The 24,036-nt window shown below is 47.4% G+C and overlaps 1 protein-coding gene across 6 annotated transcripts in view; it reads left to right on the top strand.

Moving 5' to 3' along the window:
• The window catches only part of PLEKHG3 (pleckstrin homology and RhoGEF domain containing G3), a 105,625-nt gene that overhangs the window by 67,145 nt on the left and 14,444 nt on the right, over positions 1 to 24,036 (top strand). For all 6 annotated transcript variants that reach the window (XM_044271662.1, XM_044271664.1, XM_044271661.1 and 3 more), the window contains exons 4-14: positions 1,043 to 1,112; positions 2,084 to 2,130; positions 3,238 to 3,388; positions 3,483 to 3,614; positions 4,721 to 4,903; positions 4,985 to 5,077; positions 11,806 to 11,892; positions 15,599 to 15,632; positions 16,874 to 16,969; positions 18,328 to 18,366; positions 20,598 to 20,608. In XM_044271662.1, coding sequence (XP_044127597.1) covers positions 1,043 to 1,112; positions 2,084 to 2,130; positions 3,238 to 3,388; positions 3,483 to 3,614; positions 4,721 to 4,903; positions 4,985 to 5,077; positions 11,806 to 11,892; positions 15,599 to 15,632; positions 16,874 to 16,969; positions 18,328 to 18,366; positions 20,598 to 20,608 — 943 coding nt within the window. The remainder of the gene's footprint in view (positions 1 to 1,042; positions 1,113 to 2,083; positions 2,131 to 3,237; positions 3,389 to 3,482; positions 3,615 to 4,720; positions 4,904 to 4,984; positions 5,078 to 11,805; positions 11,893 to 15,598; positions 15,633 to 16,873; positions 16,970 to 18,327; positions 18,367 to 20,597; positions 20,609 to 24,036) is intronic.

Below are 24,036 nucleotides of genomic sequence, written 5' to 3'. Positions count from 1 at the left end.
TCCACACCATGCCACTATTTAGGAATGGGGAGTGGGATTTATCTAGTTAGATTTAGTATTCTGTAGTCTTTTACAGCTCCACATGGTGGTAGCCAAGCTTTCCCGTGATCCTGAAATCTTCCGCACCATGCCACTATTTAGGAATGGGGAGTGGGATTTATCTAGTTAGATTTAGTATTCTGTAGTCTTTTACAGCTCCACATGGTGGTAACCAAGCTTTCCCGTGATCCTGAAATCTTCCGCACCATGCCACTATTTAGGAATGGGGAGTGGGATTTATCTAGTTAGATTTAGTATTCTGTAGTCTTATAGCTCTACCTGGTGGTTTCCAAATCTATTTTGTACTGTTAGTAACACAGAGAATCCTTCCAACAAAATAGCCACACTTGCTTTGTAGACAAACATTATCCTCACCAACCCCAGCCCCCTTCATGGCACGAGGATCAGAGGGGGAGAAGGAGGGGGTGGTTGACCTGGCTGCAGCCTTAGAGAACAATACACAGCTTTATATAGTTTTTTTTTCCTGGTCTGCAATTGTGATATCTGACGAAGCAAGAACAAATAACAAAGACCCATTTGGAGATTTACATTTTTTTTTTTTTTTGTGTGCATTTGTTTGCATTTGTCTTTAGTTCCCCTATGAAGGTATATGTGTGTCAAGGTTATTTGACAGTGGAGGATTGGACCAACATCTTTCAGACCAATATTGTATATCCTGTGGATATGCTATAAACATTTGAGATGAGACCTCCACTTATTCAGCCATATACAGCAAGTGGAAGTTGGTTTTGGATAATGCGTACATCTTGATATTAGTAATGAGGACAAATACTTTTGTATGTATTCATTGTATTCATCTTTGTTTTGGTGTGGCTTTATGTACTGAACTCTCTTACACATGATCTGTGCTCATTTTCCAGGTCCCAATTTTTTCCATTCTTTTGTTCTTGTACACATACGCTTCCGTAAGCTCAGTTGCAAGATAGAATAGAAACTATTTCAGCTGTAACATAACTTTTCCTTTCTTTATATCTTTTTGCAGTCAGCTACTCCAGCACCTTGATAGTTGCAGTGAAGACCCCGTGGCTGTGGCTAGCTGCTTTGTGGAGAAGGTCAGGATTGACTAATAAAGGGACATAAATATCAGTATTAAATGTGTATTATTGTGCAATTAAAACTTAGTCCAGTCGGTGCAGCTGTTTACTTTTTAAAGGGGTTCTCCAGTAATAATGCTATTTTACCAACCTGCCCCACTAAGCTAAGGATTCATACTTACCTGCTCCCCCTATGCTCAGTCTTCATGTTCCAGTCCCTGCACGGTTTTCTTCTGGTGCTGCATGGACATGGTCACATGTTCCGCTGCAGCCAATCGCTGGCTTCAGCGGTGATGTGGCCACAAGCAGCACCTCACTGCTTAAGCCAGTCATTGGCTGCTGCAAAGCATGTGACCGTGCCCATGCAGTGCCCCAAAAAATAGTGCAGGGAATGTGGGATGGGGAGTAGGTAAGTATGGCTTTATGGGACAGGCTGCTGGAATTTGGTAAAATAGCATTACACGGAAGCCGCCCGTGTGCCTTCCGCAATTTGCGGAACGGAGCAGGCGGCCCGTTGTAGACATGCCCATTCTTGTCCGCAAAACGGACAAGAATAGGACATGGTATATTATATATTTTTTTTTGCGGGGCTACGTAACGGAGCAACGGATGCGTACAGCACACGGAGTGCTGTCCGCATCTTTTGCGGCCCCATTGAAGTGAATGGGTCCGCACCCGATGCTGACCAGAACAACGGTCGTGTGCATGAGGCCTTATAGTTAATGGGGCCTGCGGACATTCAGGCAATGCCGGATCCAGAGAGTGCGCTGGAGCTCTCAAACGCTGGTGTGAAAGTAGCCTAACTGACCTGAAGTCACAGCGTCATGGGGATTTTATGATGCCGTGACTTTGGGTCACTTAACCCGTGGATGGGCCACAGCAGATCTGTGTAATATGGAAGAATAACATGAGTAATGATGAAAAAATGATTCTGGTGCATGATGTTTGCGGATTTCCGTGTATAACAGATCTTCTATTTTTCTGTCCAGAGCCATTACTTTGATATTTACACGCAGTACTGTACCAACTATCCCAAGTAAGTCTGATACATATATGTACGCCTGTATTGTGCGGAACCTTCTACTTTATGTATTTCTCTCATTTGTCTACACTGGCCGTTTGTGTTTTCTTCATTTCATAATGAACATAAGCCTTAGGGCTTATACACACAACCATTGCCTGTTTTGCTGTCCACAAATTGCGGATCTGCAAAACACGGATACCGACCATGTGCATTCCACATTTTGCGGAACAGAAAGCCCCAGCCCATAATGGAACTTTTGTGGCCCCTTTGATGTGAATGGGTCCCCTTCCGATCTGCATTTTTTTTTGCCGTCACAGGTAGTGATTGGACCAGCAGGTGCAAGTCCACGCTGATTGCTGATGAAAAAAGTGATGTACTCATTGCTGTGTGTTAGTGGCAGCCTGGTTCGCCTGAAATCTGCACTGCCATTAACTAGCAGCAAGCCAAGCGGACCTTCGATTCCTGGATGCAGTGCAGCATCCATATGGCAGCTGTTAAAGGGGTTATCCGACCCTTGAAATGCCCCCCCATATGCCTGCGCCCCTCACACACAGTGTACTTACCTCGCTTCCCGGCACTTGCATAGCTTCTGAAGCCTGCATGGCCGCCGCTGCATCTCCCCATCAGGCGAATGAAAATATCCAGTGTCTGGGGAAGAGGCGGCAGCCAATCGCCGCCTGCTATTGGCTGCTAGAAACCCACCAGTCCTGCATAACGGAACCCGGCTGGATCCATTATGCTGCCCATAGACTTCCATTATGGTAGAATTCCGTGATAACGAAAACCATAATGGAATTCCACCATAACCTGATAACCTCTGATTGCTCTCCATTCAGAATGCATGGGGATACGCCTGATCAGTTCTTTTCCGGTATAGAGCCCCTGTGACGGAACTCAGCGCCGGAAAAGAAAACGACTAGTGTGAAAGTGCCCTAAAGAGGACCTTTACCCTCTCCTGACGTGTCTGTGTTAGTATGGACCTGCATTCCCATGTAATAACCGTTCCGGAGCCCTGTTGTGCCGTCCCTCTATTATTCCTACCAGAAATCTGTGAATGAACTGTTAGTAACAGATAACCACGTGCGGACCATGCCTAATTTCAGCCCGTTTCTGTTTCAGTTCTGTAGCTACACTGACTGAATGTATGAGGAACAAGGTCTTGGCTAAATTTTTCCGAGAAAGGCAGGAGTTACTCAAACATACCCTTCCCTTGGGATCCTACCTCTTAAAACCAGTCCAGAGAATACTAAAGTATCATCTTTTGTTACAGGTAACTGGAGTTAAGTAATAATTTTGCATACATTTATTTTTTTTCCCCCAAAATGTTTGTCATGATCCTATCCTGCCTGTATTTATTCCCTTAGGAAATAGCTAAGCATTTTGATATAGATAAGGAAGGATATGAGGTGGTGGAAGAGGCCATAGAAACGATGACCGGAGTAGCGTGGTACATCAATGACATGAAGAGAAAACACGAGCATGCCGTACGACAACAGGTAAGTCTGCTTTCACGCTGGCGTTTTGGCTTTCCGTTTGTGAGATCGCTCAGCCCTCTCGCAAGTGGTCCCAAGGGATCGGTTTGTATTCTGAATGGAAAAGGATCCGCTCAGAATGAATCAGTTCAGTCTCCATTCTGCTTTAGAGGCAGATGTTGCCTGTCCGCTCGACGAAACGGAGCCAAATCTTCTATGAGAGTTCCAAGAAGAGCAGAGAAAGTATGCATGCTGGGAGTTGTAGTTGCACAACAGCTGGAGTTCCGCAGATTGCCCACCCTGATCATGTGAAACATCTAAGGCTACTTTCACACTCGTTCCGATAATACAACCGTCTGCCTCCGTTCAGAACGGATCCGTATGTATTATCTTTAACATAGCCAAGACGGATCCGTCCTGACACACAATGCAAGTCAATGGGGGACGGATCCGTTTTCTATTGTGCCAGATTGTGTCAGTGAAAACCGTTCCGTCCCCATTGACTTGCATTGTGTGTCAGGACGGCTCCGTCTTGGCTATGTTAAAGATAATACATTCAGATCCGTCCTGACACACAATGAAAGTCAATGGGGGACGGATCCGTTTTCTATTGTGCCAGATTGTGTCAGTGAAAACCGCTCCGTCCCCATTGACTTGCATTGTGTATCAGGACGGATCCGTCTTGGCTATGTTAAAGATAATACATACGGATCCGTCTTGAACACCACTGAAAGTCAATGGGGGACGGATCCGTTTTCTATTGTGCCAGATTGTGTCAGTGAAAACCGTTCCGTCCCCATTGACTTGCATTGTGTGTCAGGACGGCTCCGTCTTGGCTATGTTAAAGATAATACATACGGATCCGTTCTGAACGGAGGCAGACGGTTGTATTATCAGAACGAGTGTGAAAGTAGCCTTAGATGTTTCACATGATCAGGGTGGGCAATCTGCAGAACTCCGGCTGTTGTGCAACTACAACCCCCAGCATGCATACTTGCTCTGCTCTTCTCGGAACTCTCATAGAAATAAATGGAGCATGCTGGGAGTTGTAGTTTCACAAGAGCTGAAGTGTCGCTGTTGGAATCAAGCCTAGCAAACGTTTAACCCGCACCACTGTCGTTCTTTGGCAGGAGATTCAGTCTTTGCTACTAAATTGGAAAGGCCTGGACCTGACCACATATGGAGAGCTGGTGCTGGAGGGGACATTCCGCGTACAACGTGCTCGCAGTGAGAGGACGTTTTTCCTCTTCGACAAGGCTCTACTAATCACCAAAAAACGCGGAGACCACTTTGTTTATAAAACTCATATTCCGGTAAAGACAGATCAGTAGGACCCTCTTTTACGTGTTGCGTATGTTGACCGTATTAATGACGTGTTATTTTTTATTGTGCAGTGTTCACATTTGATGCTGATTGAGAGCACAAGAGACTCCCTCTGCTTTACTTTAACGCACTATAAGAACAGCAAACAGCAGCACAATGTACAAGTAAGTGTCAGCGCTCATCACTTGTATCCATGGAGTCTGGAGGATTAGTCTCCGTATCTGCTGCCCTATATACGGTCAGCGTATCATCCTGACAGGTCGGCTTGGCCATTATTTCTATAAAAAGCCACTAAGTCCCGGTTCACATCACCGTTTTATTTTCCGTTGTTCTGATCCGTACAGATCCTGTAGTTTAAAGGGGCTATCCAACGTGTAAAACATGCCCCTCATATACATTATACCCGCGTAGCTCCTGCTTCCCCTCATGGCCACCGCTGCATCACCCATGATGCTATGGAGGCTAGTCCCCGTCGCGGCCTGCAATTAACTGCTCCCCCCGTCGCTAGATGTTTTGATCCGTGCGACAGGGAGATGCAGTGGCAGCCAGGAGCTACATGGGTGCCAGGGTAAATATAACCTATATGAGGGGGGCATATTTTACACATTGGCTAACCCCTTTAAGTATCCGTTACGCACATTTTGCATCTGTTTTAGCCATTTCTGTCTGCATCATGGACCTTTCTTTTCTCGCCCAGTTTCCTTGGGGGACACAGAAGACCTTGGGTATAGCTCATCTCCATAGGAGGCGTGACACTAAGTGAAAACTGTTAAGCCCCTCCTCCACAGCTATACCCTCAGCCTGGAGAGAGAGACTGCCAGTTTTTTCTTAGTGTCCAAGGAGGCAAGACACTCCCTGCTCTGCAGGGCTCTTTTTTCCTTGTTTTAATTTTTGATTTTTACTTTTTTCTTTTCTTTTTGTTCCAGAACATCAGGGACAACAGAGACGCACTAGACCTCTCTGTTCTCCCGGGGTTGAGCTGCGCCAGTGCCGGTCATCCGCACTGCTGCCTCCCCCACAGAAGACAAGGTGGATCAGGGCAGCCCAGCTCCCCTACATCCCGCCAGCACAAGGGTCGCCCGCACGCCAAGCCCCTCTTCCAGCGTCCTGCCACTACGGTGCCAGTAGCTGAAGGGGCGACCCTGCTGGAACGGACCGAGGGTGAAGACGGCTATGGTGAGAGATTGGCTTCTCCAGCCCTACGTCCCCCCCCCCTCACCCCTCACCCCACCCCGGTCTCCTGCGTGCCTGACCCCCATACTGACAGGGCCTCTGGACCCTTTTGTCCCTGCTAGCCCTAGGCTGGCCCCTGGCTGCCACAGGGCGACATTTTGCTCCCATAGGACATTGGCACCCTTCTTCCTGCAAGAAGAATGCCTGGGGAGCTGCAGAGGTTCGCACCTAGCTGCCCCTGACGTAGGGGTTAGGCAGGCTTCCCACCCTCACAGACCCGGTCTCAGGGTCCCCCTCCCTCTTACCGGCCACTGCTTCAGGGCCACAGGGCCCGCGCCTTGCTGCCCCTGACCCATCACGGGCACCGGTCCGGTCAGCACTAATATTCCGGTGCGGCCGGGCGCCGCAAAAGATTTTAGGCTCCGCGGCTCCCGCGGCGGTCCGCCATTCCAGGCCCCCTTACTTCCGGCCGGCGGGGTGGGCTCCCGCGGCCAGCGAGCCACCATTCCAGTCCCTGTCTCTTCCGGCCGGCCGGGTGGGCTCCCGCGCCGGCAAACCGCCATTCCGGGCCCCTGTCTCTTCTGGCCGGCGGGGTGGGCTCCCGCGGCCGGCATTGGGCTATGCCCCAGCAGGTGGCGGTCGGCGGGGCTCCGCTACTTTGGTCCCAGGCTTCGGCCTGCTGGGCCGCAATCCTGACCGGCCCGCGGGGTGGGCTCCCGCGGCCGGTTTGAAGCGCCGTTCCGCCGCAGGTCCCGGCGGTATGACGGGCCGGGGGCCGCAATTTAGCCCCCGGCTTCGCGGCCTACTAGGCCGCAATATTCCGGTCTCTGGTGGAGGGGGCGGGAACTTCTCCAGGCGCGAATTTTCCCGCCTGGAGGTTCCTCCGCCCCCAGGGGATCGCACGCCGCCCTCCAGGCCGGATCCCTGTTAACCCTTTGGGTGCAGGCCGGCTCCCAAAATTGGGTCTGTATAGTTGGCCCCCCTTTTTTCTCCTGTCTCTCAGGGCCCCTATATGGTGGCTCCCCTTTAGCCTCAGAGGCTGAGTTTAAATAATAATAAAAAAATAAAAAATAAAATGAAATAAAATAAAAATAATAGATCATGATTTCTATTGGGCTGCGCTTGACGCTGCAGCCTCATCAGTAATGCTGCATGTCTGCATGACCTTTCCACAGGCGGCATGGTGTTGCGCTCCCAGCCTGCGTCGCTGCTAGGGCATTTCCCCTTTTAGGCGGTTTTCTTGCCTCTTCCAGGATACGGCGCTGGCCAAGTGCATTCGGCCCTCTGTAGGCAGCATTCATCATCTCTCCAGTTATGGTGCCTGCCATGTGCATCCCCCCCCCTCCTAGGCGGGCTACTGCACTCTCCCTGGCTGACCATGTGCATGACCCCCTTCTTAGGCGGAATGCTGCACCTTCACCGGATACGGTGCTGGCCTTGTGCACGACCCCCTTCCATAGGCGGAACGCTGCACTCTCTGGATTTGCTGCCGGCCATGTGCGTGACCCCCTTCCGTGGGCGGAACGCTGCACTCACTGGATTCGCTGCCGGCCATGTGCGTGACCCCCTTCCTGGGCGGAACGCAGCACTCTCACTGGATCTGTTGCCGATCATGTGCATGACCCCCTTTTTTAGGCGGGATACTGCACTTTCACCGGATACGGTACTGGCTGTGTGCACGACCCCCTTCCATAGGCGGAATGCTGCACTCTCGCTGATGTGCTATGATGTACTTATGTACTATGTTATTATGCTGCACTCTCGCTGATGTGCTATGATGTACTTATGTACTATGTTATTGTGCTGCACTCTCACTGGTTGCGCTGCCGGCCTTTTCTTAGGCGGTATGCTGCACTCTCATTGGATTCCCTGCCGGCCTTGGGTATGCCTCCTTCCCTCAGGCAGCATACATACATCCCTCTGTCTTTGGGTGTTTCCTCGCAGGTACGTTGCTGGCCACGTGCATGTACCCCATACATGGCAGGGTGCTTGCACTCTCGCTGGATCCGCTGTCGGCCATAGGCATGACTCCTCTTCCGTAGGCGGTGTACGCACTCTTGCTGGATTCGCTGCCAGCCAGGGGCATGCCTTCCTTCCTCAGGCGACATGCACGCGTTCTTAGTGACTGTGTTTGTCTCTCGCCAGTACGTTGCTGGCCATGTGTATGACTCCCATGCATGGCGGTGTGCTCGCACTCTCCCTGGAGGAGATGCTGGCCATGTGCTTTACCCCCCTTTTTCTGGGCGGTGTGCTACACTCTCACCGGATACATTGCTGGCCATGAGAATGGCCCTCTATCATGGGTGGAACGCTTGCACTTCCATTGGATACGGTGCTGGCCTTGTGCGTGACCACCTCTCACTTCAAGGGCAGAATTTGGCACGCTCATGGGATTCACGGCTGTCCTTATATGGCTGGGCTGGACTTGTACATGTCCCCATTCATTGGCAGAGTAGTTACTCTCTCGCTGAGTTCAGTGTTGGGTGTATTATTGCACACTCATTTAATGCTAGGATACCCTGTGCATGTTCCCCTTTCACTAGGTGGACCTCCTGCGTTCCTGCTGGTTTATAGGGTATGTCCTGCTTCTCTGAAGTGGGTTCGGCCTTAGGCATCACTCCCTTTTGGGACGGGTCTTTGCACTCTTGCCAACTGTAGTTGGCCAGGTACAATTTCCCCCCTTTCGGGGTGGACTGTTGCGTTCCATCGCATGCTATACTGGTTTTGTGCATAACTCCCTTTCAGGTTGCACTTTGCGATTCCGTACATGCTGTGGCGCTCTGGGACGAGCCCCCCTTTTTTCTAGGTGGGTTGGCCTTCTCGCTGCTTGCGGGGCTGCTCGTTCGTATGCCTCACCTGCTTCCTGCGGCATACCTTTGTTTCTTGGGAGCCGATGCTTGCCGCCAGCCTTGCACTCGTCCCTAGGGAGTTCATTCTGTCCTCTTGACCGGACAGGCTCTATTTCTCTCTGCTGCACCGAGCTGGGTGGTGCTCATTCATTTAGTTGGCCTTTCATTCCAGGGAGTGTTCGTGGGTCCTAGATGCATGCCCTTTGCGTCCTTCTGCAGCATTGCTTCCCTGCGCTAGTGGTCCCATGGTCGAGAGTGCTGTTGTCTGCGGCGCCTCTCGAATTCTTCATTGGCGCTGGCAGGACTGCGGTTCCCTTGCCTGCCGCAATTTCCTCCTCTTCGGATGCAGTGTGGTATGAGTCCTTCCTCTTGGCGCCTCTACGCTTCTGTCTGATCTGCTACCGGGTTCGGGCTGCTCTTCTCGGGACGGTCACCCAACTTCTCTTGGGTGCTGGATTACCCAGGTCCGGAGGACCTCCGCCTTGGGTTCTTCAAGGTATTCGCCTTCTGCGAGGCGGTGGACCGGGCGTCTCAGTGTAGCGGGTTCTGTTTTTGAGCTGTCTTATGGCTTCCCTGTTGCCCACTCCTCCTCCTTTCGGTTGGAGGGTGTTATGTCGGCCTCTGTCTCGACTGCCTCTTTTCGCCGGCTTTGTTTGGCTCCCGCTCTATACAGATCACTCCGATGTGGCTTCCCGCCAGACTTAGGAGGCTGTGTTTTCACTGTCCTCCCCTCTGGGGTGAGCCTGGTTGTTCCTGTGGATGGTTCCGGTGTTCCTTTTGGCCTCGTACTGTCTCCCTTGTTCGCGCTGGCTGTATTAGCTGTGTGCTTATTTACCGAGTCTACCGCGTTCTGTCCTCCCGCTGGGTGCAGATTGCGTGGCCCGTTCTAAGACGATGGTCCTGATGTAGACTTACCTTCTCGGTAACTTGGGGGGACTACCTTTTCGGTTCAGATTGTCCTTTGATCCCACACAGGGGCTGTACAACGTTGTTACATCAGCATGGTCTTTAGCCTGCCTTCTCCTGGCATCTGGCGGATCCTTTGGGTTCTTTCCATCTGTCCTTCTGCTCCCCCATTCGGGTGGATGCGGGTCAACGTTGTTCGGGGCCGACGGGGCTAGTTTTGTCGACCCTTCTGCCCGTGTTACTGGTCTGCGCCTGTTCTCATTGGGTTTTCGCCTGCTTGCCAGGCGACTCCAGCGGGTTCACTGCTGTCCACTCCTGGCTGTGTCTCGTCCAGGATCTGTCGTAAGACTTAGGGTTTTTTGTCTGGGGTTCTGTGGGAAGCTGTGCATTCCCCACTCTGAAGTTCTTTCCCCATGGTTCTGTCTTTTAGTTGAGGTGTCAAGTGTCGGCGCTGTTCTTCCTCTTCCAGCGTTCCCGGCCCTCTGGGCCTGCCAAGACCTTCTTCCTCGGAGTGGCTCTTTGGTTCCTCTGTACTGTCCTTCGGTACCGCCCTGGGGACTATATCCTGAGCTCTCGGCGCTCCAATCTTGCCCTTGGAGCCGTTACAGGAGTTCTCTCTATCCTTCTGTCCTGTACGGTTGTGTTCCGTATCAGTCGTGTCTCTGACGGGTGCCGGCATGGCCCCTTTTTTTGTTACGAGCTTTCTGTCTTTTCCAGGACAGGGCTGTTCTGCATCTCGTTTCTTCCTTCCTTCCTTCTGAAGGTGGTGTTGCCTTCGCTTCAACACCTCACCTATTTGGACGTTGTTTGGGCCTGGCCGTTTTTTACTTGGAGATCTCCGACTCTTGCAGTCGTTCGGCCTCTTGGGTTTCCAGGAGGTCTGTGCATAGGGTTGGCAGACTCCAGGGTGGTTTTCCTCCGCTTGATCAGATTGGCTATTGCTGAGGTTACCGCACCTAGGGCAGGATTCTGTCTTTGGTGTCGCCGTTCCTTTCACCAGAGCGGTCGGTGCCTCCTGGGCCGGAGGCATTGGGCTTCGGCCGTGCATTTGGGCACGGCGGCCACAGGTCTGCCTTGCACGCCTTACTGAGTTCTACAGGGTGCATACTCTGACTTTGGCAGATGCTGCCTTACCCCGCCTGGGTTTACAGGCGGCGGTTCATTGATGCCTTTCGGGTGCTTCGCCTTGGTGCTGTGGTCCCTCCCCCTTTTGGACTGCTTTTGAACGTCCCAAGGTCTTCTGTGTCCCCCAAGGAAACTGGGCGAGAAAATGAGATTTTTGTATAACTTACCAGTAAAATCTCTTTCTCGCTCTTTCCTTGGGGGACACAGCACCCACCCATTAATTGTTTTTTCTCTGTGCGTTTTCCGAGTTTTTGTTACCCGTTGGGTAGTTGGCTTGTTGGTTCCTTGTTGGACTTTGCCTTTTCTCACTGCTTGGACACGCAACTGGCAGTCTCTCTCTCCAGGCTGAGGGTATAGCTGTGGAGGAGGGGCTTAACAGTTTTCACTTAGTGTCACGCCTCCTATGGAGATGAGCTATACCCAAGGTCTTCTGTGTCCCCCAAGGAAAGAGCGAGAAAGAGATTTTACTGGTAAGTTATACAAAAATCTCATTTTACCGTCTAAGGAAATGGCAAAAACGGATGCAAAGTATGCAGAACGAATGCTCGGGATCCATTTTTTTTTCTGTTCTTCTGACGGATGAGAAGAATGGAAAATGAAATGGTGATGTGAACCCAGCCTCAGAAAGAAACGGTATACTCCTAGTTTTGAGTCTGCGGTATTTTCCCCACCTTGAGGCAGGTAAATTAGCAGTTGTTACTCATTGGTAAGTGCTGGGGATCATTTTTCATTGTGGGAGAGAACGGGTACTACTTGGAGATTCTTTGGATTTGCCTTGCTCGCCAAACGGTATCACAAGCCTCAGTATAGGTATATAGTGACTGTATTTGCTTACACAGGCCAAAACCGTGGAAGAGAAACGTTTGTGGACCCATCACATAAAGAAACTTATACTTGAGAACCATCATGCAATTATCCCCCAAAAGGTAGACATGGTTTCAATTATGATTTATTGCGTTTTTTTTTAAATATTTGTCATACAAAGGGTACCATTGTAATAATGTTGATAATTAAATATGTAAGGCCTCATGCACACGACCGTTGTGTGGGTCCGCTCAGATGCAGACCCATTCACTTCAAAGGGGCCGCAAAAGATGCGGACAGCACACTGTTGCTCTGTTCCGTGGCCCCGAAAAAAAAAAAGAGCATGTCCGTTTTGTGGACAATAGGCATTTCTATAATGGGCGGACAGTTCTGTTACGCAAATTGCAGAACGCAAACGGCCTGCATCCGTGTTTTGCGGACCGCAAAACACACAACGGTCGTGTGCATGAGGCCGAAGAAGCATTTATACTCTAGAGTATAACGCCGATATACTACCATTATCAGCTTGGCTCACCCGCTTCAATGACACTTGTCCGCGTGTACATACAAAATAGTGCCGCAGGAAATAAGCGTGGGACAATTGGCGAGCACACCGACAATACATTGAATTATACATACTTTATTGTAGCTATGCAAAAAGGACAAAACGGATTTTAAAATGTATTCAACTTGAACACGAGCAAGGCGAACCTGGAAGGTCTAGAATTATTACCCATGATACACACACCACTTCGAACTAGAAATACTCCCCGTGCGGTCTTTTGCGGTCCGCAAACCGCGGATCCGCAAAAAACGAAAGCCGCCCGTGTGCCTCTTGCAATTTGAGAAACGGAACGGGCGGGCCATTCTAGACATGCCTATTCTTGTCTGCAAAACGGACAAGAATAGGACATGCTATATTTTTTTTGCGGGGCCACAGAACGGTGCAACGGATGCGGATAGCACACTGAGTGCTGTCCGCATCTTCTGCCGCCCCATTGAAGTGAATGGGTCTGCAACCGAGGCGCAAAAAACTGCGGCTCGGATGCGGACCCGAAAAACGGTCGTGTGCATGAGGCCTAAAATGCACAGATGACGGTAACATAGATGCACATAGAAAACACTAAGGGCTCTTTCAGACGGGCGTTGCGGGAAAAGGTGCTGGTGCGTTGCGGGAACATGCACGATTTTTCCGCGCAAATGCAAAACATTGTAATGCGTTTTGCACTCGCGTGAGAAAAATCGGCATGTTTGGTACCCAAACCCGAAATTCTTCACAGAAGTTCGGGCTTGGGATCGGTGTTCTCTAGATTGTATTATTTTCCCTTATAACATGGTTATAAGGGAAAATAATAGCATTCTTAATACAGAATGCATAGTAAAACAGCGCTGGAGGAGTTAAAAAAAATAAAAAATAATTAAACTCGCCTTAATCCACTTGCTCGCGCAGCCCGGCATCTCTTCTGTCTGCCTTCTGTGCTGTGTGCAGGAAAAGGACCTGTGGTGACGTCACTCCGGTCATCACATGATCCATCACCATGGTAAAAGATCGTGTGATGACCGGAGTGACGTCACCACAGGTCCCTTTCCTGCACAGAAGAGATGCCGGGCTGCGCAAGCAAGTGTATTAAGGTGAGTTTAATTTTTTTTTTTTTAACCCCTCCAGCGCTATTGTACTATGCATTGTGTATTCAGAATGCTATTATTTTCCCTTATAACCATGCTATAAGGGAAAATAATAATGATCGGGTCTCCATCCCGATCGTCTCCCAGCAACCGTGCGTGAAAATCGCACCGCATCCGCACTTGCTTGCGGATGCTTGCGATTTTCACGCAACCCCATTCACTTCTATGGGGCCTGCGTTGCGTGGAAAACGCACAATATAGAGCATGCTGCGATTTTCACGCAACGCACAAGTGATGCGTGAAAATCACTGCTCGTGTGCACAGCCCCATAGAAATGAATGGTCCGGATTCAGTGCGGGTGCAATGCGTGTGAAAGGGGCCTAACAGACTAAAAGGCCGATTAAGGCCGGGTTCACATCTCCGGCATATATGCCGACTGTCGGCTGGACAAAAAAATACTACAAGCAGCATTTTTTTTTTGTGCAGCTTACTGATCCCATTATAGAAAATGGGGATTCGGTGGTGCACGGTGTATCCGGCTATGCTGGATACGGTGAACTTCGGCAGTCTGTTCCTCCACCGGAGCATACTGTTGGAATTCGCAGTGCAGATATGAAAGCAGCCTAATATAATGAGCAACAGATAAGTACACAAATGGTTAATAAGAGTAAATATCACCAGATATCAGTGGTTTCCTCAGCCTTCTTCTGACCTCAACTGACATTTGCTTGTCTTTGATATGTGTATTTATGTATGGGGGGTGGGTACTTAGGAGTCTTTCCCTGTTCACCATCTGTGGTTACGGTTTAGATCCATTTTTAAATGATTTTATTTTGGTATTGTCCTTTTTTGCCTAGCTATAATACAATATGTCTAGTTCACTCTATTGTTGGTGTGCTCAGTGTTCCATACTTTTTATTTTTGTAAGGGTACATTCACACGACCGTATAATTTTATTCGCTTCCAATCTGCATCCATTCTGCATTTTGCGGGAATAGATGCGGATCCATTCATTCCGGGGGGTGAATAAAATGTGCGGACAACATTCAGTATGTTGTCCGCATCCGTGTTTCTGCATTTCTAGTCCGCAAAAATATGTAGCTTGTACTACTATTGTCCGCAGCCCCATTCAAGTCAATAAATCCGCAAAGTCTCTGACGTTTGTAGTTTACAGTCAATGAAGTCCTAGGAGAATCCCTGTAAATATAACTGTGACTAGTCCATCTGAATAGTGCCATATAATGTTCATAATACACCCACACAGTGCCCATATGAATAGTGCTATATATGCACACATACGGCACTTGCACAATGACATATTGTCATGTCCTGCTCTGACTATGTGCGGAGGTCGGCCAGAATAGCAGCACGTGTTTAGTGTTGTGTTTTGGAGCCGTGCTGGATCCGCCTCCCATCAGGTGCACTGGGTGGGGTCATTAGTTTAAATATCACTCTATCCCAGTGCTCTGAGCGGGTTATAGAAATCATTCTGACCTTGGAAGGAAGGTTGTCTGTTCCAGCTCAGAAAAGATAAGTGTTGTTTCAGTTTTTGTTGTTTGCTATCTTGGTTGTGTTGGTGTCATCTCTCCAATCCAGGTTCTGTGCGAGGAGGCTGTTCCTATTCCCCTTTTCACCATCTCCGGGAATCTAGGGTGTTTTAGCCCAGGCACGAGGACACTTCATTCCTACCAACAAGGTCTGAATGTGGGCTGAGCAGTGCAGGGAGAGAAGTCAGGGATTTGCTAGGAGGTGACCCTTCCCCTGCTTCTCGCCTAGAGCCTGGTTGGCTGGTTTATCTGTATGTCTGAGATCCCGTCTGGCGTGACACATATATACTCAACCTTTGCTGGTGCATCCAGTGGTCCAGGCTTTCAACAGTCAAAAAGACACCTGTGACCTCCACTAGTGACTGCAGCATCTAAGCAGCTCCACCTGCCATTTTAGTATGCCTTCTATCTCAGAATTTTTTTGTAATAGAATAGCACTAACCGCGCCATACACTGATTGCATGTTTAAGTATCCCAGTGGGACTAAGAAGAAGTAAAATATATTTAGAAATGTTTAAAAATGTACAACTATAATTTATATTAAAAGCTCAAATCCTCCCCCTTTCCCATTTAATTTAGTAAAAATCTAGACCATAAAAATTAGTCTTTACATTTAGCTTCAAAGCCATTTAATAAAATCTGATTTTTATTTTAGGCCAAGGAAGCAATTCTAGAGATGGATGCCGTGTGTAAGTGTAAAGACTTTATTATCCTATATGGCCACCTCTGGGCCTTTTCAGCTTTGATATACTTTTTGCTTACAAATATTTCTATAGCTTTTAGGCCTCAGGCACACGACCGTTTTTTTTTAAGGTCCGCAAAAACGGGGTCCGTGGGTCTTCCTTGATTTTTGGAGGATCCACGGACATGAAAAAAAATGGCCGTGCGGAGCCAAACAGATCCGTCCTGAATTACAATGCAAGTCAATGGGGACGGATCCGTTTGACATTGAAACAATATGGTGCAATTGCAAACGGATCCGTCCCCCATTGACTTTCAATGTAAAGTCAGGAGTCCCTTTTATACCATCGGATTGGAGTTTTCTCCAATCCGATGGTATATTTTAACTTGAAGCGTCCCCATCACCATGGGAATGCCTCTATGTTAGAAAATACCATCGGATTTGAGTTAGATCGTGAAAATCAGATCCGACAGTATATTCTAACACAGAGGCGTTCCCATGGTGATAGGGACGCTTCAGGTTAGAATATACTAAAAGAACTGGCCACCAATGAGTTAACTACAGGGGAGGGAGGGGGGTCCGGCCACACTGGCCACCAATGAGTTAACTACAGGAGAGGGAGGGGGGCCGGCCGCACTGGCCACCAATGTGTTAAATACAGGGGGGTGAGGGGGTCTGCCCCCTGCTGCCTGGCAGCACCAGCCAGGCAGCAGGGGGCAGTCATGTACACAGTTCTTTTAGTATATTCGAACCTGAAGCGTCCCCATCACCATGGGAACGCCTCTGTGTTAGAATATACTGTCGGACTTCGTGAAAACTCAGCTCTGAAAAAGCTTTTATGCAGACGGATCTTCGTATCTGTCTGTGTAAAAGTAGCCTACGGCCACGGACCACGGACGCGGAAGCCAATCTTGTGTGCATCTGTGTTTTTTCACGGACCCATTGACTTGAATGGGTCCGTGAACCTTTGTCCGTCCAAAAAATAGGACAGGTCATATTTTTTTTGACGGACAGGAAACACGGATCACGGATGCGGCTGCAAAACAGTGCATTTTCCGTTTTTTTTTTTTTTCCACGGACCCATTGAAAGTCAATGGGTCAGCGAAAAAAAACTGAAAACGGCACAACGGCCACGGATGCACACCACGGTCGTGTGCATGAGGCCTTAAGCAAATAGTTTTGAATCAAAAATTCCTGCAGCTTGTACAGAATGTATAACTGATGGCATTCATATATTCTTTTTCCCAGATCCAGGACGTTACAGATACAGCCCAGAAAGAGTGAAGAAAGCCATGTCTGTAACGGACCCAACGGTCACGCAGCGATCAGGACGCAGGCAGTCGGGTACGCTTCATGTTACTAAAGACGACGTTCCACTGATAGCCCATGAATTAGACACAGTACTGTGCAAAGGTTAGAAAAAATGCTGCAAAGTTAGAATGGATCCAGAAAGAGAAGTGTAAATAGTTTATCAATTAATAAAAAGGGAGAAATCTAAATCAAATCCGTATTTGGGGTGACCACACGTTACTTTTCATACAGCATCAGTTCTCCTAGGTACACAATTTTTGAAGGAACTCTGCAGGGAGGTTGTCCCAAACGTCTTGGAGAACTTGCCACAGATCTTCTATGGATGTAGGCTTGCTCAAATCCTTTTGTCTCTGCGTGTAATCCCAGATCCTCACTTTCCTTGATGACTTGGGCTGTATGTTTGGTTTTGTTGTCCTGCTACAGAATAAATATGTAAACTATTAACACTTCTATTTTTGGAAGAATTCTTACTTGGCAGCATTTTTCCCACACCCGCCCAAAAATGTTTGCACAGTACTGTACGTCATAAATGTCAGTTAGGCGGCTAGACCCGTTTGGCATCCACAGTGTTAATGTTACAATGAGAGTAGACTCCCTTTGAACTGTCCAGAGGATTTGTATTGCAGGAAGCAAGGCGGAGGGGGGTTGTCTCGTAGTCAATGCAAAGCGAGAGATGTGACGCCTGAGGCTTTTTGCATATAGCTTGTAAATAAAAGAAAAAAATGTGTAATCACCCAAAAAAAGAGCCATGTCTCCGGTGCTCCCTGTAAGTCAAGATCCAACCTTCTACCAAATCTTGGGATTTGACAATGGTAATATAGCGACGTCGGATATCCATCCAAAACTCCCCACCGCTAATGACCAGGAGGGGCCCCTGGAATCCCTGTCAGTGAGCCGTATATCGATGGGAGCGTCCAACTGTGTGTGCACTCCCAATGATCACTATGGAGAGGGGCAGGGCAAAAACTGGGGGCCCCAGAGGCTTAGACATGGCCTAAAAAACTGCCAGAAAGCAAAGAAACTTTTTTGTAATATTAACATACATTTTGTATTTACATTTAGCCTAGGCTACGTGCACACGACAGTGAAAAACGGACATGGGACGTACATTTTTTTAACGGCCATCACACGTCTGTTTTAAGACCAATGGTAGTCTATGGGGTTATTCACACAGCAGTGAAAAACAGACATAAAAAAAAAAGAACATGTTCTATCTTGTCCGTTTTTCACTGACAGACTGCCCCCGTACAATTGAATGGGTCAATTTTTAAAGTCCGTTCAAAGTCTGTTTTTAGCGGACTTTTTTTTTTCACTGTCGTATGAATCTAGCCTTACCGGGTGGCATGAATATTGCTGTGGTGGTCTAATTCTGTCTTTTTATTTTTCTGCAGAACCAACAAAGCAAATTCTGAAGCATTTGAGTGAGAATGGTAAGATTCATTATGTTTACCATAGAAATGTGTAGAGCAGAATGTCTAAGGCCTCTTTCACACTTGCGTTGTCCGGATCCGGCGTGTACTCCACTTGCCGGAATTACACGCCGGATCCGGAAAAACGCGAGTGAACTGAAAGCATTTGAAGACGGATCCGTCTTTAAAATGCGTTCAGTGTTACTATGGCAGCCAGGACGCTATTAAAGTCCTGGTTGCCATAGTAGGAGTGGGGAGCGGGGGAGCGGTATACTTACAGTCCGCACGGCTCCCGGGGCGCTCCAGAGTGACGTCGGAGCGCCCCATGCGCATGGATGACGTGCCATGCGATCACGTCATCCATGCGCCTGGGGCGCCCTGACGTCACTCTGGAGCGCCCCGGGAGCTGCACGGACGGTAAGTATGCTGCTCCCCCGCTCCCCACTACACTTTACCATGGCTGCCGGGACTTTAGCGTCCCGGCAGCCATGGTAACCATTCAGAAAAAGCTAAACGTCGGATCCGGCAATGCGCCAAAATGACGTTTAGCTTAAGGCCGGATCCGGATCAATGCCTTTCAATAGGCATTCATTCCGGATCCGGCCTTGCGGCAAGTGTTCAGGATTTTTGGCCGGAGCAAAAAGCGCAGCATGCTGCAGTATTTTCTCCGGCCAAAAACCGTTCCGGTCCGGAACTGAAGACATCCTGATGCATCCTGAACGGATTTCACGCCATTCAGAATGCATTAGGATAATCCTGATCAGGATTCTTCCGGCATAGAGCACCGACGACGGAACTCTATGCCGGAAAACAAGAACGCAGGTGTGAAAGAGCCCTTAGAGAGCATATGTAGCTCACCAATCCACACTTAGCCTAGCGCAGTCAGCACTAGCGACCCAAACGAGGGGACAAACAGGCTGCAGGGGTTTATGGATTTTAGTATTGTCTTCTGTAGTCAGGTCACTGCCTTGATTGTCCGGTGAGTCTCTTGAAAATGATAGGCGGAACTGCATTAGTTGCTGTGAGCAACTACTTGACTTATGCGTTTGTTCTATTATTCCTCCTTGAAATGTATGAATAAATTGGCGAAGAGGAATAATAGGGGCGGGGGGAGACAGAATAGATTAGGGTAGAAGTTGCTTTTTCAGTTCTTACAAGTTATACTCTTTCTTGGGAAATCTGAATGCATGGAGAGAGTGACACATATTAAACTATTGTCGGCTGAACCTGCCATCAGTCTAATATGTATTGAAGATCCAGATTTTCTCCCGGCCGGATATGTTTGGGGGGAAGCTGGGAGAAATAGCTGTTGGCTGGTCCAGCATGTGGCCAACACCTGTTGAAGGTCTGCAGGCACACTGATGTGTTGGAAGTTGTAGAGCATTTTGGATTCACCAAAGACGTCTTGGAGACTATTTCTAATCGTAGAAGATGAGGCTTGCTGGAGGTGAACCCCTGCTCAGACTTTGTTGGTTGGGATGTAAAGGGATTTTTTTTCACCATAGGAAGTGATGGCATACTGCTAAAATGTGTGGTGTAGAGAACGGCAAGAGGGCTTCATTCCGTTGGCTGGAGTTGTATTGAAGTTTTGCTCAGCAAGTAGACCTAATGAGAACTAAATCAAAGGGACCTCCATCCCCACCAATCATAATGTTATGGTCTAACTTAGTGATATTCTGTAACATTACAAGATTGGAACCAGAAAGTTTCAACCAGAAACTTAAAAAATTCTTCACAATTTGTTATTCGGCTTCATACTTACTCCTGCTATACTCTGGTTCCGCAAGCTACAGGTGTTGTGCAAGAATTGGGTGAGGCTGCAAAGGGAAGATGACTTACCCGCTTCCCGATGCCAGCTCCTTGTCCTGCCAGCTTGCGATGCTCCCATGCCAACATCCGGTTTGACATTGCTGAAGACAATCACTGGCCGCGGCGGTGTCCGGCTCCCCTTGTGTCATGACAAATGGTCGCAAGGTGGCTAGGGGACCATGTGGCACTTGATGGTCCAGAATGATAATTTGGTGCTTGTTTTCAGCAATATAATGTGACATTTTACAAGAGCAAAAACAGCCGTTGATTAAAAATCTTATATCTAGTGTTACATTTTATCACGTGCTGTCTTTCCGAAGGTTTTCCATCTTTTTTCATACATTGTCTGATAATTTATTTAAAATTAGGTCTTGATATGTATGGCGATTTTATTATTATTAACATTTGTTTCTTTTCTTTCTTTGCCGGTTCAAAATATCCAGTGGGCTTAAAGGTAAAATATAATTTATTATCTGCAGTCATTTTCCAGTCTTTAGTAATGCCCTGTCTCGAAACCATTTCATAATGTTCTACCTGTACACTTTTCATATTAACGAACTCACTAAACTGACATTTTATTAGCTGGTAAATTAATAATATGCGTTTTCCGGCATAGATAAATAGCCACCAAAATGCTACCGATATATTAGAGCTAAAAAAAGTAAATTTGTTTTATAGGAGTATTACTATATGTAAAGGGGTTTTATTGGTTTTAGGTTATTAAAGCTCAGTTGCTGCAAATGAAAAGTTAGGCAAGTTAAAGGCATTCTCTGGGAATTAAGAAAATGAAAATACTTATATATTACTTTATTATTAATATATTCCCAAATACCTTTCATTAGTTATAATGACACGTTTTGTCTGGGGAGCATAGAGATGAATCTCTGGGAATGGAGTTCATGAGGAGACATGAAGTACTGTGGTGATGGAGACTGCATACAACTGCTGCTGCTCATCAGCTACATCACCAGCCGTCCTCTCTGTACTTCATGTCTCCTCATGAACTTCATTCATACAGAGATTCAGCTGAAGATCTTATCAGCAGTACTCAGGATCATAATCCATAACGAGCAGAGCAGAGAGGAGGATGAGGCAGCTCTTTACCTCAGTGCTGTGAAGTAGCTTGTCCTGCTGTGTGATTAGGACAGGTTCTGTGTGTACTGATTAATAGGACCATTTTATTTTCCATGATGGTTGCTCCCTAGGCACAACGAGCCAAGATAACTAATGAAAGGTATTTGGGAATATATTTATAATATAGTTTTTTGCAGTCATTTTATTTTCTTAATTTCCGGAGAACCCCTTTAATGTATGTTTCAATTTCTCACCACTGTGAATATATGAGAACTCAGTCCTGCCCTTAGGTGAGAAGTGGATATAGTTAATTGTCTGTGAGCATAATACATTACCAGCAGCCGCGCACATCTATTATATTCTGGTGGTCACCCTCTTTGTTGCTTTATCTGCACACATCTCTCTAAGGCATTCAGGTTTGGTCGAGGTTTTCTGATAAATGTTAAAACAGGTATGGATTCACAAAATTAGAAAAGTAGAATCTGCTTGTTATACAGTCTCTGTCTTAAAGGGTTTCTCCTCTTTTCCTATATTGATGACCTAGAATAGGTTATAAATGTAAAAAAAAAAGCACAGAACCCCCCTTAAAGGGTTTATCCCTGCTAGATTTATATCAAGCTGGCAGCTCAAGGGGAGTGTCTTTTCTGCTGCAGCTCAGGAGGCGTGTCTCAGCTCTCCCTATCACAGCTCAGGAGGCGTGTCCATACTCTGCCTATCACAGCTCAGGAGGCGTGTCCATACTCTGCCTATCACAGCTCAGGGGGCGTGTCCATGCTCTGCCTATCACAGCTCAGGGGGCGTGTCTCAGCGCTCCCCATCACAGCTCAGGAGGCGTGTCCATACTCTGCCTATCGCAGCTCGGGGGGCAGGTGAAGGATGAAACTGAGCATGTGTGGCCATCTCAGTGAGAAATAAGAGCAAACAGCAGGTGGTGCTATACAGATACATTTTATTGAATAACTCAATAACAACAATTATTACATGCGATTACAAAAGTTTTCAGATCCAGGTGCTGGTTTGAAAACTGCAGAACATTTTTCATAGGACAAGCCCTTTTAAGGTCCTTTTACACAGACTGAGAATCCGATAAATTATCGTTGATGAACATTTGTACAAACGCTTGTTCCCGATTAATTGGCCTGTGAAAAGGTGTCCACAGTCACCAATGAACGAGCAAATGCTGGTTCATCAGGTGATGGTGCCTTTCAGCCTGCGTCTAAAATCATTGTCTCTGTTAACAGAACGTGTTGTGTATTTTCTATGACTCTATACAGTGGAGGCAATTGGTGCATGACCGCTGACGATCAGGCAACAATTGCCTGAAACATCGGTTGGTGTAAAGGACCTTCGTGGTGCTGGCATGCAGTGCTGTTGGGATGCTTTAAACTGCTTTTGAATGCGTGTTTGTTGGTGCAGTAATCGCATGCAGACAACGGCACACAGTTTTTTAACTGCATCACAACTGTGCTATGTGGCAGCGCCTCAATGATCCCTTGGTTCATAAAACCGCATTAGAAAACCTGATCGTGCATCACCTTATAGGTCTAGCTAGCCTGAATCTGGGGATATCGTTCACTTAGCTTTCCATTGCTTCTTTCTGGACAAAAAGTACTTTTAGGGCTCATTCGCACATATGGTTGTGTGAACTCCGTACTGCGGTTGCGGACCCACCGCAAAAAAAAAGGCAATTCCTATCTTTTGCCATATGTTACAGGTCACGGACCGATTCAAGTCACTGGGTCTCCACCGCAATACTGGATTCACACGGCTTTTACCTGTGCGATTGTGTGAATGAGCCCTGAATCCATATACAAATGAGCAGTTGAGTGAAATGAGGGCAGGCCTTGGCCACCCTAGGTAGCCTTGCTCCTCCTGCTTTCTCTGCTAACCAGAGGTGAGATGACTATGCAGGAACTTGTCCCGGTCAGTAAAGGAGGAGAGGGAGGTCTGGCAGAAGAAGCAGGGTGAGCTTGGACCCATCCACTGTACTTTAGCTACTGATTCAGAATGAAGCAACTGACTTCTGAGAAAGTGTTCATTCAGCTGACTTAGTCCTACAAGGCACTGTATTTTCCTAGTTAGACTTCCTTTAAAAGGGTTTTTCCACGTTGGGTCATCAATATCTGATTGTTGACTGTCCAACTCCTCCTTGCATACCCGCCCCCAACCCCAAATCTCAATCTGTGGTCAAGGCATTCCTGCGAGTGCTGTGGCATCTTCCTAGACCAGTGACTTCATGTTCATTAGATGCTCAAAGTATCTCTTACCTGAACATAGTTATGTTAAGGAGTGAGAAGGGGTTACTCCCAAACCTGGTAGGATCATTCACCCCCTGGTGCCATAAACGTTTTTGTCCTCTTCTTTCTCCGGATTTCAGAAGCCATGATTTTTTTTTTTTTCCTCCTTTTCAGTTCATATAGCTTTCTGAGGACTTGTTTTTTTGTTGGCAAGTTGTTTATATCACGTATTGAAAAATGGAACTAAATTCTTTAGGGGGGAAAAAATTCCTCCGTGTTTTTGTGGTTTTTACGGTGTTCATTTTGCACTAAAAATAACATCGGTTTACCTACAGCGTTACTAAATTTAGATTTAGATTTTCTTAAGCTTTAGTACTTAAAAAAAAATATATAAAACTTTGACAAAAATTCCTTCGTGTTGCCATACTTTCATACACCTAAAACTTTTTTTATTTTTCAATTTACAGAGCTGTGTGAAGACTTTAGGTTCAGCTGTAGTTTTTATTGGTACATAAGGCTTTTTGATCACTTTTTCAGGTTTTTTTTCAGGTAGAGGTCGAGGTGAGAAAAA

Source organism: Bufo gargarizans, chromosome 11 (assembly GCF_014858855.1).
Source record: "Bufo gargarizans isolate SCDJY-AF-19 chromosome 11, ASM1485885v1, whole genome shotgun sequence".
NCBI classification, from domain to species: domain Eukaryota; kingdom Metazoa; phylum Chordata; class Amphibia; order Anura; family Bufonidae; genus Bufo; species Bufo gargarizans.
This window is presented reverse-complemented; position numbering and strand designations above follow the sequence as displayed.